This window comes from Microtus oregoni, unplaced genomic scaffold (assembly GCF_018167655.1).
Source record: "Microtus oregoni isolate MIOR12 unplaced genomic scaffold, Mior012 000002F_ref0000024, whole genome shotgun sequence".
Lineage (NCBI taxonomy): Eukaryota > Metazoa > Chordata > Mammalia > Rodentia > Cricetidae > Microtus > Microtus oregoni.
The window spans coordinates 79,294,521-79,312,904 of record NW_024543061.1 but is presented as its reverse complement, the minus strand read 5'-3'; the positions used below and the strand labels follow the sequence as shown (position 1 = coordinate 79,312,904).

At 39.2% G+C, this 18,384-nt stretch overlaps 1 protein-coding gene across 1 annotated transcript in view; it reads left to right on the top strand.

Annotated features, from left to right (window-relative positions):
* Plcz1 (phospholipase C zeta 1) overlaps positions 1-18,146 on the top strand; it is a 53,072-nt gene extending 34,926 nt beyond the window's left edge. The window contains exons 9-13 of the mRNA XM_041644978.1: positions 1,743-1,859; positions 3,514-3,686; positions 14,700-14,826; positions 17,077-17,226; positions 18,058-18,146. Of these exons, the coding sequence (XP_041500912.1) occupies positions 1,743-1,859; positions 3,514-3,686; positions 14,700-14,826; positions 17,077-17,226; positions 18,058-18,146 (656 nt within the window). The remainder of the gene's footprint in view (positions 1-1,742; positions 1,860-3,513; positions 3,687-14,699; positions 14,827-17,076; positions 17,227-18,057) is intronic.
* Positions 18,147-18,384: the final 238 nt, after the last annotated feature.

The following is an 18,384-nucleotide window of genomic DNA, read 5'->3' as shown; positions in this document are numbered from 1 at the left end:
GACGTCTGACACCTCAATGTGTTGTGTAGTTTTTAAATTTTTTAAGAATAGGAGATTTGGCACAAGTGAGAGAATTGTGACTACTCCCACTGTGCCAAAAAAAAAAAAAAAAAGAAAGAAACCCACCACCCAGATATTGGTAATTCTTAATTGAGTAGTGAGATTGCACGAAGTTTTATTTCCTCTTTTTATTTGATTTCCATATGTTTCTAGGAAGAGCATGAAGTGCATTTGTAATAAATCGCGTGCAATTTCTAGTGGCAAATTTCAGAAGTAACACACTGATATCATGTTACAAGACCTTCATAGCTATTTTTCTCATTGCCATGACCAAATGCTTGCCAAGCAGCAACTTCAGGAAGGAAGCTGAGGTGACTCACAGTTTGAGGAGACAGAGTCCATCCTGGCCCAGGAAGTAAAAGGGCTGTACCTCCATGGTGATGGAAATACAAGGCAGCTGCTTGTCCACATCTCTTTAGATAAAAAAGCAAGAGAGATGGGTGCTTGTGATCAACTGGATTTCCTCACTCCCCTCCCCCTTTTTTAAACAAGGACCTAACAATGTGTTGATACCACACATAATGAGGGTGTCTTTCTCAGTTAATCAATACCTTCACAGACATACATGTAGGTGTGCCTTGTTGATGTGTGGATGTTTCTTAACCCAACCATCATCACCATTAATGCAACACTCTGTAGATGGTCAGCTCTAGGTTCCAAGTGTGCTTGTTGTGCTTGTGGATAGACTTCCTTTAGAGCACAGAAGGGATCATGATTTCAAAACAATATTTGGCTTTTAAATTAAAAATGTTTCTAAAACAACAGCATTTAGGTCAAGGAGGAAAGGGTTCTGTCCCACTAACAAATACCAAGGGCTATACATGGCAATAATTTCTCTCATTGCTGATTGTCATATTGTCAAAAATGGTTGTGGCAATGAGATCTGTTCAGTGAAAGACGAGAAATCTTGGGGAAAATTGACATCTGTGTTCAACTAAACTAACGAACATCAGTCAAATGGTGAAGGATGCAAATTAGTTTTTAATCCCAAGTCACTTATAGACAAGCAGAAATATACAGAGTATGTACAGATTGCATATGCATGCATAAATATGTACATGCATATGCAATGTACATGCATGTACAAGCAAGTAGATAGCTCAACAAAAGACATATTAGAGATGAAAATGTTGGGAAGTCCATGAGATTGCCAAAGGAAGGTTGAAAACAGAATTGGATGCATTTGAGGAAAAGATGCTGGACCAGAGGACTGGGAGCTAAACCAGATAATTTGAGGACCCTTCTAAACTCTTTAATTATGTGAAAAGATCTCTAAATTAATGCAACTAGAAATACATAGTTTTATATGACTTACATTTGAGTCCATCTTAATGTGAAAATTGAAAATGTAAAAAAAAATCAAACTGATAAATATGCTACTTAAAATACATTTTATTTTGGAATCGTGTGTATTTTTGTACTAATGTGTAATTAATTTGGATGTGTGAGAGCAAAATAGTTCCTCAAGTATATAATCAATATATGTAAGTTGTTCCATGAAATATTACAAATTTTATTAATTATTTTGTAAGCATAAATGCATAGAATTCTTCTATCTTGTAATTGATAAATGGTTTTGTACAGGTCATACAAAGAATTATTTCATATATATGAGTAATATAAAAATAGATTTTTATTACACATGCTTCACAAAATTTTATTACTTTTATCTTTTTTTTTAGCCAATGAATTCATTTTCCATACCAGGTCATTCATCACCAGAGTTTACCCCAAAATGATCAGAGCAGACTCTTCTAATTTTAACCCTCAAGAGTTTTGGAATGTAGGCTGTCAGATGGGTATGTTATGTAGGATAATGGGTTACCTGCAAATGTAAGTGGAAATAAATTCCTTGGGTGAGTTAATGGCAATTTCTGGAAAAGCTCTGACCCTGGAAGTGGGATATTGATAAATCATTGGTTTCTAGAGCTAAAGTTTTCCCCCAATGACTGGAGAGGGTTGGAAGATTAAGTCACAAGGACTTGATATTGGAATGTGTGTGCTTGAGGAACAGGGTGACCAGATGGACAGAAGGGGAATCAAAGATCAAGTTCCTTGCTTGAGTTGGGCTCAAGCCTTCTTTTTAATCAAGTGTCCTCCATCATTTTGACTTCTCATGAGCTTTGACACTCTCAGTATCAGAAGATGAGTAAGGTCACAGGACTGGTCATTTCTCTGTGCCAGATTCTCCTTGCTCCTACCTGAAGAGCAGGGATGGCACCAGCCCCAGCCACTCAATGTCATTGCTTGTCATTGCTCATTCTTCATTTCCTGGACCGTGGAGAGGCTTGTGTGTAGGCCTGAGAATATGGGCAGTGGAGTCAGATGGAATAAGGAAGGCTTGAGGGAGGATTGTATATCAGGACCACTAATCAATCACTATGTATACCAGTTTCTCACCGTCTTAGGGAACATAGCCAGCTCTTGGACCTGGATATTTGTATTATAGTTGGTGCTTTCTTTTCCTTAGCAGTAGGTACCCAGTACTGATGATTAAATATAATGCCCCACACAGGTTAAGGAAACATGCTACCCCTAAGGTAGAGTCCCAGCCCTATTTTCTTTATTTCTGTATTTATTGAATATTATTTGATACATGTATTGCTTTTTGGTAATCCATACTGAATGCCACCTTCCTTGCATTATTCAAGATAATAGATGGATATCATGAGGCATGCCTGGAATCTCAGTAATCTCAGTAGGGAAAGGGGAGACAAGAGCTTTGGGAGTTCAAAGTCTTCCTCTTTTACATGGAGAGCCTGAGGTCAGTCTGTGCTATATGATTTCCTGTCCCCAAACCTAACCCAACAACCAACAACTATATAATAATTTAATTTGCAAACTAAATGTTACAATTCACAGACACACATTGACATAGGCAAGTGCTAGGATTTCCATTGCTGTGAAGAGACACAATGGCCACTGCAACTCTTATAAAAGAAAACATTTCATTGAGACTGGCCTACAATTCAGAGGTTTAGACCCTTATCATAACGGCATGAAGCATGACAGCATGCAGGCAGACATGGTCTTGGAGAGGTAGCTGAGAGTTCTACATCTGAATCTTCAGACAGTAGAAGAGAGAGAGAGAGAGAGAGAGAGAGAGAGAGAGAGAGAGAGAGAGAGAGAGAGAGAGAGATATGCTGGGCCTAGCTTGAATATTTGAAGCCTTAAAGCCCACCCTAAGTGACACACTTCCTCCACCAAGGCCACACCTCCTAAATAGCAACACTCCCTATGGGCCTATGGAGACCATCTTCATTTCATTTCATTAAAACCACCACATCAGGACAGCAAAAAAGTTTAAAAATCATGAACTATTAGATGAATGATCCATAGTGTTAGAATAAATGAAGATATGCAGTGTGTGATAATTTTGACACACCACTGAACTGAATGTCTTTAACTACATTCTCTGTTTCCAAACAATGTCAACATACTTCTTTTTCACAGTGGCCTTGAATTTCCAAACCCCTGGACTGCCTATGGACTTGCAGAATGGGAAATTTTTGGATAATGGAGGCTCTGGGTATCTCTTGAAGCCAGACTTCCTAAGAGATACAACCTTGAGCTTTAACCCCAGTGAAGCAATAGGAGATGGCCACCCGATTACCCTCACAATACGAGTAAGATTAATGACTTGTTCTCTTATTTGCTGGTTTTTAAGTAATCCAGATAGTGTATATTAATATTTCAATTCTACTGATCTGCTCTAATGCCTCTTAAAGTCCTGTTAATCTTTTTAGACACAATTAATGGGTACCGTTTTAGCATCTTTTTCTGTGTCTGCAAAATGTCTTTCTGTGCATTTTCACATGAATGATTTTCTGCCAGGGCCTAGAAATACTGAGGCTAAAACCTTTTCCCCTGAGAGACCTGTTTATTTTATGCCTTTGTATCCTGCCATTTAGCATCGTGATGGAGGGGTTTGATTTCAGTCCGCTGATGACTTTGTGCACGTGCTGCTTTTTGTCCCTTCATCTTAAAGAGTTTCACCCGCAAATTCCAGGAGTGATTTCCTTCTCATTAATCTCTTACTTTTGTAATACAGTATTTTTCCCTGCTAAGTCTCTGAACTCTGTTCAATTGCAAATAAAGGAAGCTATGTACACATCTTTTCTGTATCTATCTTCCACATCTATTAATGTGTTACAAAAATGTTCTCATTTTTTCCCCTGTAGTTTGGGAGAACTTTTAACATTTACTCCTGGGGGCTGGAAAGATGGCTCAGTGGTTAAGAACATTGCCTGCTCTTCCAAAAGTCCTGAGTTCAATTCCCAGCAACCACATGGTGGCTCACAACCATCTGTAATGAGGTGTGTTGCCCTCTTCTGGGCTGCAGGCATACACACAGGTAGAATACTGTATACATAAATAAATAAATAAATAAAAAGAAAAATAAAAAAAACATTTACTCCCTACATTGATGATTCAAAATATATGTTTCAGTCTTCAGATTTATTTATTTAGTTAGGTGTGTGTGTGTGTGTGTGTGTGTGTGTGTGTGTGTGTGTGTGTAGAGTACGTACCTGTGGAGTCCAGAAGAGGGCATCAGATCCCCCTGGAGCTGGAGGTACAGCTGATTGGGAGCCGCCCCTCATGGGTGCTAGAAATTGAACCCTGATTCTCAGCAGTGCCTACTCTTAACTGCTGAGCTTTCCTCTCAGAATCCTTTGTGTTTTTATTTTTATTTTAATATAGATGTGCATTTTCTCCTGCACTTCTAGTCTCCAATTGATGGTTTCCTCATGTTACTTCTTCTTTATTTGTATCTGCATTCTGTTCCTTCCCAGTTCTCCTGCCTCATTATTTCATCTTTTATTATTTTCTGTACAGTTTTGTTGAGAGCAAAAGCAGCTGTCTCCATTATCACCAACTTTTCTTCATTCTCTATGACCTAAATGCAGTGTTTATTTGCTTTGTAAAAAGTCACCGAACCTTTACAAAGGTCTGGTTGCATTTTTCTCCCACTTAATTACAAGCCACTCCTTAAGGCTGTACTTCCACCTATAAAGTCTGAAACTGGAGGATTTGTTTGCTAATGAATTAGATAGGTATGACCTCTTTGGTGTGCCTCCTTCTGTTTACCTGGTTGCCCCTACAACCATAGGCATCATCTCAGATGCCCTTCTGGAATATGGGTCAGCAATCTTGCTGTTTCCAGCTACGTGTTCCATACTAGAACTCTGCCAGGTGTTGAGTGGCCTCTTGATCTTTGCTCTTGGCTGTAGTGCACAAAACCCTGGAGTCCCCAGAATATGCTTCACCTACAGTCTCTGTCTCATCTCTGCCCAGCACTGTCATCACACTGCAGGGTTTGGGAGGATACTCTCACCTGCTTTGGGTCCTAGCCATTTAACTCAAGGGCAGAACAGGAGGTTTTGCTTCTACTTTCTAAAATAAATGTGAAAGGAGAAAAGACAGCCAGGAGGAAATGCTTTGGTGAGGGACACTGCTGGCTTTGCTCCTGCTGTTAGGATGCTGTGACACTATAATCAAGTCAAAGTAGACACCTAGAAATCACCTACAATAGGTGCAGCAAATATTGATTAGCTGACACTTTTTCTGGCATCTGAAGAAGTACTATTAACCACTGGGCTTCTTTTACAAGGGAATTGTCACGTTGGCTTCATTTTTTGCATCTTTTAAGTAGTTGATTCAGTGGGAAAAGGTGGATTAGCCATTTTTTGTTTTTGTTTTTTTTTTTTTTTTTGAGACAGAGTCTCTCTATAGCTTTGGAACCTGTCCTGGAACTTGCTCTTGTAGACCAGGCTGGCCTTGAATTGACAGAGATCCCCCTGCCTCTGCCTCCCAAATGCTGGGATTAAAGGCATGTGCCACCACTACCTGGCTTGGATTAGCCACTCTTAAGAACCCATCATAACACACTCAAGTCTCTTTGAGTCCTGATTTCTTTATCTATCTGCCATGGGAATCTTTTGCTTTCACTGATGAATTCCTCTTCCTATATCTACTCCTAAATTATTTATATTGAATAAAGCTTTTATTCTTGGCTTGTTCCAAACTAATGAGTCTTCTCAAATTCTCTTACACAACAGTTCATGATTTTAACCACCAATAAGGCTCAAATCTTTAACCTGACCTCATTTTTTAGAACCTAAGTATGTTTTAAACAGTCTAACAAGCATCCACAACTATTAAATCAGTATACTGTCAAACTTGAAAAATTTAAAACTGAACATCTCTTCCTAGTTAATACAACTTTAAATATTTTATTGACAGGTCAATGAACAGCACCATTCGTCTGACCAGCTCACACCAGAAACCAGGATGATGTTATCCATCTCCTCCACTTCCTATATCATCCATCTTTAAATTCTTCCTAGCCCACTCCATGTCTTCATTATCCATTCTCTTGGTCTAGCTACCTTTGCTGCTGTTCTGTTTCAGGAATTTATTATCTATCATTCAGTCTCTGCTCTTGACTTTTGAATATGTCAAATCACTCCACTTGATGGTTAATTTTAACTGTCAGTTTGACCTAGTCTGTAATCACCAGGGAAGGCAGTCTCAGGGAGAGATTATTTTGGTTAGGTTGATCTGTGAGCATGTCTACAAGAGATTTTCTTTTAAAAAGCATTTTATTCTTTTATGTGTATGGGTATATTGTCTGTGTGTATGTCTATGTACCCAGTGTATGCTTGGTGCCCATGGAGGCTTGAAGAGGGTCTTGGATCCTTTAGAACTGGAGTGATAAAGTTGTAAGCAGCCAAGCAAGTACTGGGAATAAAACTCTGTTTCTCTGGAAGAACAGCAAGTACTCTTAACCACTGACCCATCTCTCCAGCCCTAAGAGATTTTCTCATTGGTAAGACCCAGGCTGAATGGGGTAGTACCATCCCCTTGGTTTGGGTCCTGGGATGTATACAAGAAGGAGGTAAGCTGTGCAGCAAGCTTACATGCACTGATTCTTTTTGCTCTTGACTGTGGATGTGGTAAGCTGCATCAAGTTCCTGCTTGGACTCCCACACAATGTAAGCTGAACAAGCATCTCTTCTTCAAGGTTGTTTGTGTCATCATAATGCAGAAGCTGAACTAAAACAGCCTGTCTCTGTCCTTCTCTACATAGAAAACTTTAGGTTTTGCTACAATGATGATCTTATTAATACTTAACATTCATTTCTGCCTACCAGTTGCTGTCCTAGTCAAGGCGTGGCTTACTTCTCTGTACCCATGTCTCACCATGTCTAGCCTTAACGTATTCTATGGCCACGATCAGGATTTCCTTCCTTCAGTTTCAGTCTTCTTCCTCCTTACCATTCACTTTCCTGCTGAATTCTCCATGTCTCCCTCCAGGTCTCCATCTCTCTGTCCATCTTTGTCTCTCTCTGGACTCTCCCTCTCCTTTAAACAAGATTTTACTGTGCAATCATAGCTATCTTGGAACTTGCTATCTAGGCCAACAGGTTGTCCTTGAACTCACAGAGATCTATCAGCTTCTGCCTTGAGTGCTGGGATTAAATTTAGATGGCATGACCCAACTGACTCATGACTTAAAAAAATCATTACTTTTTGGAAACCTTTTTTCCACTCGGTTGTCCCCCTCTTTTTTTTTCTTTCCTATTTTACAGTTTCCTTCTATTATTTTTTTTTGTCACAACCTACACAAGTACATATTACAGAAGTTAGCACACTGCATTATATTAATTTTCTTGTTCTTATTCTCCACCTTTCTGAAGATTCTTTAAGAATAGGAACTGTGCTCTGTTCAAGCCTTGTTGACAGGATCTGACAGAAAACACATGCTTTGTATGTGGAAGCTAATCGAATGAGTGATGGCGTCTGCTGCATGCTGAGAATAGCACAGAGCATCTGTGCTGTCTTGCTGGAAATAGAGTTTCAAGGTAGTTTGTGCACTGTGATGCTGGTGAGTGTTCTGGGTGTGTATTCCGAGAATCTCATGTTGAGGTGTTAAGCAGTTGGACTCAGATAGGCTAGTGAGTCTTCCCAGAAGCAGTCTCTACAGCCACACACCACAGTCATGGGAGTGAGTCTTCCTCTTGTGCACTTGGGGGTTTGTAGTTCCTCACTTTGATCTCACAGGTTATGGGAGCACAACTTGAAAACCCAAAGGCCTGGGTTTGCCATAAGCTTCCTGAAGTCCTTGATGAAGACCATCAGCACGTCCAGTTTATTCTTTCTCCTGTGAAATGAGAGTTTTTGTTTAGCCCATTCTTTTCTTTGGCATAGAAAGTACTAAAATGAAACGGCCCCATCTTGGTAAGGTCCTTTCCAAGAATAGCTGATCATTAACTGGCAAGGCCTCAGATTTGGGAGCAGTGTAGGAAAGGTCTATAAACAATGTACTTCCTAAGCAGGCAGATGACTAACTCTGCTGAAGGATTTCTGCCCCTTGAATACAGACTGCTCACTGTTTTTAGTCATCTAGTGTATAGTTGATGTCATAATGTATAGGTTTAAGACAACAGATGTTACACGTCAGTGGGTTTTCTTTTCCTTTCGCTTCATATTTGCTGTTCTGCCTCTCTCCTTTTCTTTTTCTTTATACGAGTAATTAATATACAAACATATACTTATCCTTAGAGATTGAAACTATCCTTCAGTTTTTATAACTGCATCTTTAGGCTTATAACATTTTTGTTTGAGAATTGAATACACATATATAATGTAATTCTCCCTATTTAATTCCATGCCACATCTTTTAACTAGTTTTTTTTGTGATATTTAGTTGTTTTTTGTTTGTTTGTCTGATTATTTTACAGCTTTTTGTAGATACTAACTCCCTGCCAGATATATAGCTGATAATTTTTTCCCATTCTGTTGACTGGCTATTCAGTTTAATGATGATACCCTTTACCTTTTGGTTTCATGAGGTCTCATTAATGAGTTGTTTGTCTTTACATCGGTCTTGTCAGGATCCTGTTTAGAAAGTTGTTTTTTTTTGCCTATAGGTTGAAGTACAGCCTCAACTTTCTTCCCTGACATACCCAGGAGATCAGGTCTTACATCTGGGATAGAAAGTATACAAGATATTTTTTCAATTTTCTCACATTTTTGAGACTTAATTAGTCCTAATGTATCAACAATTTTGGAGAAATTTCCATGAACAGTTGAGAAGAAAGTGTATTTTAATGCCCAACGGTGGTGGCACACGCCTTTAATCCCAGCACTCGGGAGGCAGAGGCAGGCGAATCTCTGTGAGTTTAAGGCCAGCCTGGTCTACAAGAGCTAGATCCAGGACAGAAACCAAAAAGCTATGAAGAAACCCTGTCTCGAAAAATCCAAAAAATAAAAATAAAAAAAAGAAAGTGTCTTCTTTAGTTTTGAGTACAACAATCTGTAGGTTTTTTTTTTTAATTCTTTACTCTTTTGATTCTTTGCTCTTTTGAGGGGCCTGACATCCAGCTCCCAAATAAATACATAAAGTCTTATTCTTACTTATGAATGCCTGGCCTTAGCTTTGCTTTCTTCTTTCTTTCTTTCTTTCTTTCTTTCTTTCTTTCTTTCTCTTTCTCCCTCCCTCCCTTCCTTTATTTATTTTTTAAAAAGCAATCTTTTTTCATTTTAGATACCAATCCTAGTTCCCACTCCTTCCCCTCCTCCCCTTCCCTCACCTAACCTCCCTGCCCCACTGCCCTCCCCATCCACTCCTCAGAGAGGGTAAGGCACATTGCTTTAAATAAGGTCTAAGGCCATTTCTACTATATCTAGCCTGAGCAAGGTATCCATTCCAAAGAATAGGTTCCAAACAAGGCAGTACAAGAAGTAGGGATAAATTCTGGTGCCACTGCCAGTGGCCCTGCAGTCTGCCCAGCCATTAAATTGTTACCCACATTCAGAGGGACTAGTTTGGACCTATACTGTTTCCTTCTCTATCCAGCTGGAGTTGGTGAGCTCCCATTAGCTCAGATAAACTGTTTCAGTGTGTGTACCCATCATGGTCTTGACCTCTTTGCTCATATTCTTTTATTTTTCTCACTCTTCAACTGAACTTTGGGAGCTCAGTCCAATGCTCTGATGCAGGTCTCCACTCTGTTTCCATCAGTTCCTGGATGAAGGTTCTATGGTGTTATTTAAGATATTCATCCAGTCTGACTACAGGGCAAGGCCAGTTCGGGTACCTTCTCTTCTATTGTTTAGGGTCTTAGCTGGGGTCATCCTTGTGAATTCCTGGAAATTTCCCTAGTGCTTGGTTTCTTGCTAGTCCCATAATGGCTCCCTTAATTCAAATATCTCTTTCCTTGCTCTCATCTCTGTCCTTCCTCCATCTTAATGATCCCATTCCCTCCAGTTCTCTTCCCCTCTCCCCTTCTCCCTTTGTCTTTCCCTTCCATCCTTCCTACTCCCCAACCTCCATGCTCCCAATTTTGTCAGGTGATCTTGTCTGTTCCCCTTTCCATGTGGATCTTTGTATGTTTTCTTAATGTTTACCTTGTTATTTAACTTCTCTAATAACCACTTATGAGTGAATATATATCAAGCTCATCTTTCTGGGTCTGAGTTACCTCACTCATGTTTTTTCTAGTTCAATCCACTTGCATCCAAATTTCAAGATGTCATTTTTTTTAAACCACTGAGTAGTACTCCAATGTGTAAATGTGCCACATTTTCTTTATCCATTATTCAGTTGAGGGGCATCTAGGCTGTTTCCATGTTCTGGCTATTACAAATAATGCTACTATGAACATAGTTGAAAAAGTGTCCTTGTAGCATGATTGAGCGTCTTTTGGATATATGCCCAAGAGTGGTATTGTTGGGTCCTCAGGTTGATTCACAATTTTCTGAGAAACTTCCATACTGATTTCCAAAGTGGTGTACAAGTTTGCATTCCCACCAGCAATGGAGGAGAGTTCCCCTTACTCCACATTCTCTCCAGCATAAGCTATCATTGGTGTTTTTGATCTTAACCATTGTGACTTGTATAGGATGTATCTCAGAGTTGTTTTGATTTGCATTTACCTGATAGCTAAGGATGTTTAACATTTCCTTAAGTGTCTTTCTTGCCAACTTTTCTTAAATTATCCCCTGTGTCTTTTGGCTCTGACTTTTTCCTTTTCTTACTTCTGTAATCTTACTTTCCCTCTTCCTCCACAGCTGGCTGTGCAGCTGGGGGTCTGGCCCCTTTTTTTTCTTGCTCTTTCATCTCTCTTACTCTTCTCAGATTTCTCCTGTTTATTCTCTCTGTTTGCCAGCCCCACCTATTATTTATCCTGCCTTTCTATCAACTGTTCAGCTCTTTATTAGACTAATCAGGTGTTTTAGATAGGCAAAGTAGCACAGCTTCACAGAATTAAATAAATGTTACATACCTTTGCATCATTAAACAAATTTCCCACAACATAAACAAATGCAACACACCTTAAAATACTATTCCACAACAGTAGATGTGTTAGGTCCATTTGATTTATATATGGAGTTTCTCTGTTTAGTTTTCACTAAGATAACTTGTCTAGTAGTTAGAGTTGGAATTAAATCTACTCATAATCAGTGTGTTGGGTTTATCTGTGGTTTTAAATATAGTAGCATGTCTTCATTGAAGTTGGGTGCACCTGTGTTTTGTGTAGACATTCAGCTTTGTACTGTCCTCTTGGTGGGTGTTCCTTTAATGATCATGAAGGGACCTTCATTATACTCTCTGACTAATTTATTTTGATTTTAAATTTACTGTCAGATATTAGAATAGTTATACCTACACATGCTTATTTCCTAGTTCTGTTTGTTTGGAACAATACTTTTCCATCCTTTTATTGTAAGGAGTTGTCTTTTTTGATGATAAGGTAAATTTCTTGGAGACAGGAAAAAGATGGGTCCTGTTTTCTCTTGTGATTTAATTTTTTCCTCAAGACAAGGTTTCTCTGTAGCTTTGGAGCCTGTCCTGGAACTAGGTCTTGTAGACCAGGTGGGCCTCAAACTCAAGAGATCCATCAGCCTTTGCCTCCCGAGTTCTGGGCTTAAAGGTGTGTGCGACCACAGCTTGGCCTAGGGTCCTGTTTTCTCATTCATTTTGCTAGAATGCGTGTTTCTATTAGGGAATTGAGTACATTAGTATTAGGAGCTATACTACTGAAAGATCAATTCCTGTCATTTTGTAGATTTTGTAGGGTTTTTTTTTTAACCTTTGATGTAATTGAGAGATTGTGTTTTTTTGTTTGTTTGTTTGGTTTTTTTTTTGGCGTTGTGTAGGTCTCTTATACATGAATGGATCCTTTTCTCTAGGTTTGGGCAATCTTTGATTTTATTGATGGTATTCTTGGTGCCTTTTCTATGGTTTTCTTCTTTTTGGTCTACAATTCAAAACTTATGTTTTTCATGACATCCTGTCCCCAAACTTCCATATATATTTTACATTCACTTTTACTGAGTAATGTATTTCCTCTACTTTGTCTTCTAGCTCTGATTCATTGTTTTCCAGCTGATCTATTTATTTTATTGGTGAGGTTTTCTACTTTTTTTTTTACTTACTGGGTTTTTCATTTCTAGAATTATCTTTTTCTATTCTATCTGTATTGAATTTAAATTTTATACAATTGGTTGACTTCAACATTTCATTCAACACTTTGCTTTTGTCTTCTTTGAGATGTCTGAACACTTTTAATTGTTCTTTTGAACTCTGTCTGGGGCCTTTCCCATGCTGTTTTCACTGGGACTCATTACTACAGGATCAGTCATTTTTGGATGAGACATGCTCTCTCTCTCTCTCTCTCTCTCTCTCTCTCATCTTTCTTTTACTTCTGTTCTGGAACTTGTGAATCTTTTTTTTTATTATTATTTCTTTTTTAAAGAGATTGCATAAAGATATAATGACATCATATCTTTCTTCCTTTTTCTCCCTCCAAACCCACTCATATACCCCTCCTTTCTGTCTTTCAAATTCTGTGCTTCTTTTTAAATCAGTTTTTTTTTATTGAGAAAAGGAGAAAAAAAAACAAGTTTCCACCTCCTCCCAGCCTCCCATTTCCCTCCCCCTCCTCCCCCCCTACGCCCCCTCCTCCCACCCTTCTCCCCCTCCCCCCACTCCTTTCCCCCTCCCTCTCCAGTCCAAAGAGCAGTCAGGGTTTTCTGCCCTGTGGTAAGACCTAGGACCTCCCACCTCCGTCCATATCTAGGAAGGTGAACATCCAAAATGGCTGGGCTCCCACAAAGCCATCACATTACGTAGGATCAAACCCCCGTGCCATTGTCCTTTGCGTCTCATCAGCCCTCATAGTTCGCCAAGTTCAGAGAGTTCAGTTTTATCCCATGCTTTTTCAGTCACAGTCCAGCTGGTCTTGGTGAGCTCTCAGTAGATCAGCTCCACTGTCTCAGTGGGTGGGTGCATCCCTCGTGGCTCCCAGGTGCCCAAGCTGAGGTCCCCAGTTAGTTCCTTGGGCAGTTGAGAATAGGGAACCTGAAATGACCCTATCCTTGAGCAATACTGACGAATATCTTGCATATCATCATAGAACCTTCATCTGGTGATGGATGGAGATAGAGACAGAGACCCACACTGGAGCACTGGACTGAGCTCCCAAAGTCCCAATGAGGAGCAGAAGGAGGGAGAACTGGAACTTGTGAATCTTAAACAGTTTTTTAGTTGCATCTTTGTGGTTTTTTGCTTGTCAAGTTTCCTCTTTCAGTGTAGACACATACAATGTTCAAGAGAAGATTATGTTGTAAGAGGGTTGATTCAACTCTTTTATGGAACTTGTGGGTTCTATCTCTAGTTTTTTGAAAGTGTGCTAGTGTCTCTGTAAAAAGATATTACCCAACAGTCAGCACATGTCTAGCTGGCCCTCTTCTCTCCTGCCTCCTGGTGTGGTTCCTCAAGTTTAGCTGCTATACTTTGAGTGAGCTTTGGTCAACAGATGGCTGTGGAGAGGAGACCTTCGAAAGTCTGGTGTGTAGCCAGGAGACATATGGGAAGTATATTTCTTTCAACAGTAGTTATAGCCAGAACTGGGGTTTTAGGTTTGGAAATTTATTTCTTACCTTAAATCGTCACATTTTAAATGTTCTATGTTCACTTTGTTCTTAAAACAAAAACACAATTTTGCTTCAATAAATTAGCTGGGACAATAAAAAATACAAATACAAATAAAACCAGTAATTTTTGAAAGTATGTTTTTGATTCCTGACTTTAACTTTTATATGAGATAGTTGATCTTATCAGTCTCCAGTTCCTTGTTAAGGTAATGTAGATAACAGCAGATAATATCAAATTTTATAAATGATCCAAATGTAAATTCTTTTAGAAAATGCTATCATGAAGATAATGTGGTGCAATATTTTATATTTTAAAATAGTCTTATTTCTTTGAAATATTTCAGCATATGTAGAATGAATTTAAACACAGTGCAAATTATCAAAAAATAGTAACACTGAATAAGCAAAACATGATTATGTTTTAAAAATGAAAATACACACAAATGAATTACATTCCTTGGGCACTGCAGATTTCACTCTAAATGCCCTTGGAGGACATGAGATTCTTGGTTAATATCTAATGATACTTGACAGTAGAAGGCTTAAAATGTAAGATTACCATCATTTGCCAGCTTCAGTCTTTTTAGCAACTGGTTTAGAGCCTTCGTTTTTGGGGCTATGTCATCAGATTAGGGTGAAATGGTGACGCAGTCTCCCGCTCAGCTAAGTCCCTCTGCTCATCTGTGTTTGAACAGCTCATCAGTGGGATCCAGTTGCCTATTAGCTTGTCCTCTAGCAAAACGGACACATTAGTGGTGATAGAAGTCTATGGCGTTCCAAATGACCAAGTGAAGCAGCAGACTCGTGTTGTTAAGAATAACGGTGAGCTCTTCCACTACTTAGAAAACAATTTACCTTTTTTTTAGGAAAAAAAATTCTTAGAAAAAATTGTGTAAAAAGAATTTAGTCAGAATATTTGTTAAACCTCTGGGTTTTGTGGGAATCTCTCTGAGGAAATTCAGTTTGGTACATCAGACTTGAACTCCTGTTTTACTAAAGTATTGCAATTTTAGAACACCAGAAGATGTCTATAAAGAAAAGGATAGAAATTTTTTTCACAGTTGGGGGCAAAGGTACTTAAAGAAGAAAAAACAACATGACTCTCAAACATGAAGAAGACCCAATTATGAGATACTAGGAAGAAGTCAAGAAACTCAAGGTAGGTGAATATGGGATGCTTAATAAAGAACAGTGAACAATGAAGTGAGCAAGTTGTACTGAGATTTCACTTGGGCAGTTTTGAAAGCCAGGCTTGCTCTTAGGGAGTTCTCTACAGGAATGGATAAAATTAAGACATCTACAGAAGAATAAGGTACTGAGAATAAAGGGCATTGTTTTTTTAGGAAATGGTGGGGGGAAAGTATGATAGAGAAATGAGAAATACCGTGTCAGTGCTTAAAAGTCATAGAAGTCAAGTTACAAGCAAGATGGTGCCATCCAGAAAGGAATGGAGGGTATATGTTTGAGTCACCCTGGAGGAGTAAAGATCTAGGATGGTAGACAGGAAAACCTGTAAGACTACTAGAAAAATGGTAGTGTAGTTATAGATTTGAATGTCTGGGGAAAAATGTCATATTTGGAGAAGGCATAGCTAATTCATCAGTTTGGTCACACATGCAAAGTAGATTCACCAATCAAATCTCATATTTTGCATGCTCTATAAAAGTTACAAGTTACTTTTGCATAGATGTGTTTATGAAGGAGTCACAGAGATCAGATAAAGAGGATGGAAGGGAGGGAGGTAGGACACAGGATGAAATGGTGTTATAGGAGACCAATGACTCGGAATATGGATTTTCTGTAGAGGTTTCCAAGTGTCTGTAAAGAATCGACTCTAAATATACCCCTGTACTCTATGGCAATATTCCCACTCTTAGGCCAATGTCATTATTCCAAGATAAGATAATTAACTTACTGTTTCCAAAGGCAAAAAATGCACTCAGGGCTGTCCCCTATAACAACAATGATAGACACCATTTTTTTTTTTAAAAAAAACTTCATATGGATTGAAACTCATCAGGGTTAACAAGTGAGAAAACTGCCTCAAAGATGTCACACCACTCCCTAGGGATTTGTGTGACAAATTGTAAAGCAGAGATACCAGCCGGGACTGGATCCTTATGCAGTATGACTGTAGTTAAGACACGCTCTTCATAAAGAAATGGTGACGTGAGGACATTAGACGTGAGGTTTTTCTGTACCCGGTTGTTATGTGAATAGCTCCATGTACAGTTAGATCAGGAAGGTGAGGTAAAGGTGACCAAGTAACTGTACTATAGATGTCATAGGTATCACTATAACTATTCACGGATTTATCAGTGGTCCTAAAAATAACAAAAATATTGACATGACTTGGAACGTTTGTCATTGTACCTGGACAGGTGTAATTTCTCTTTCAACCTTTGGACCTATAAGCACAGATTTTTATCTGTATGTGATTATCTTGACTCCATGAACTCAGGTTCTAAATTTTGAGTGAGTTGGGTCAAGTTGGAAAAAGAAAAAACCACATGGATTTCTTGCTGTGGCAAGGTATTTGGTTGATTGGGAAGGTTTATTTTACTGGAGTCCCAAATTATTTATCAGCCTGAGACTTTGAAATCATCATCAGTGAAAAGTAAGGCAGAGAGCTCACCTCACAGCCTTCCTTGTCCAGCTTTCGTGGATTTCTTCCTATCTCGTCCAGCTTCCTCCCATCCCCAGTTCCTTGTGAGCAGAGTGTCTTAGCTTCAGTCATCCCTCGGAAGGACCCAGTCCCTGCTTGCATCTCTGCTCTGCTCTTTGTCATATGAAACACTAAACAGCGGTGTGATATTTTTGAGACAGTTCTCCCACGTACTAACCCCTGATGGGATTTCAATCTATGTAAAGTTTTCAAATCACAGTATCATTGTTGTTAGAAGATTTTCTACCCTCTGACTACATTAAATATTTAAGTGCTCTGAAATACAGATTAGTATTGTTGTTAATTATTGCCCAAGTGTCAGAAAGAAAAATTGTGGAGACCTATTTTTTTTTTTTTGCTTTTTCCTTAAGGTATCTATGATATTCTTGTACCCCTTTATATTTCAGCTTTTAGTCCACGGTGGAATGAAACGTTTACATTTATTGTTCAAGTGCCAGAACTGGCACTGATACGTTTTGTTGTTGAAAATCAAGGCTTTATAAAAGGAAATGAATTTCTCGGGCAGTACACTTTACCACTTCTTTGCATGAACAAAGGTAATGTTCTCAAATGTAAGATGATTTTATTATCATTTGTATGTACCTCTATCGAAGCCACACTTTGATCATATCAAATGTCTCCATCTTTTCATCTACATCAGTGGGATATGACGGGAGTTGTAAATGGACCTGTGTACTTTTCTTCCGTGGAACTGCAGAGACCTGTTCTTAGCTTTTGGGATGCTGCATGCTAGGATGCTAGGGGAAGCTGGTGTGTGTGCTTCTTCACCAGGATCATAATTCTTCCCTTTTAGTGAAAGGTAGTCATGGTGACAAGTGACAAGAAGATAAAGGATGGGCATGAGTCGGGGAGTGGTGGGGGGGCACACCACTGGCTCACTTTTCTGCCTGAGCACAGCCCTGGGAGCCTGGGAGCCAGACCTTTTTGGATCATTTTTGGGGGGGCTGCCAGCATGGTGCAGTAAGCTTCCCAGAGTGGTTTCCTTAGTGCTACGAATGGCTTTCTCTCAGCATGCTCATTTTTCAATCACCAGCCAAGGCATTCTGGGAAGCAGGCAGGGTCTTCTGGAAGCAGAAGGATGATGGTTAGCTTTTGAACATGATGTCCTTGTAAGAGGAGTCACATGAAGTGTGGGCTCCTCACAGGGACACTCAGAATTCTGGAAGTTAGAACAGAAACTAGGAAATGTTTCATTTTTATGGAAAAGTAACATTCTAGGTTGAAAAAAAAAAACAACCCTAAAACTCTGCAGTCACAGTGTTAACTATGTAAAAAGCTTAGTGGACGACACTACCTTCCTCACCAGCAAGGTGAGGCCATAACTCTTAGTTTGTTATTTCTAATTTGACGCAATTCCTCTTCCACAGGTTATCGTCGTGTTCCTCTCTTTTCCAAAGCGGGTGAGAACCTTGAGCCTTCTTCACTGTTCGTTTACGTTTGGTACATCAGAGAGTGACTAAATGTACCTGACATGTTCGTTACACATACAATAAACAGTCCAAAGGAATGTTGGCATTTTTTCTTATAGTAAACATAATATTAAAAAGTTCATTAAGTCAGAAATACCCAGCTCATTCGCCATTCAGTGGGCAAAACAGAAAGGAGAAAAGCAAAACGTCAGAGGGTGCCCACGTGCCGTTCCCTGGCTGCCGATTTTTCCTGCGCTTCTGCTTCCAGGGTTGCACTTTCAGTCG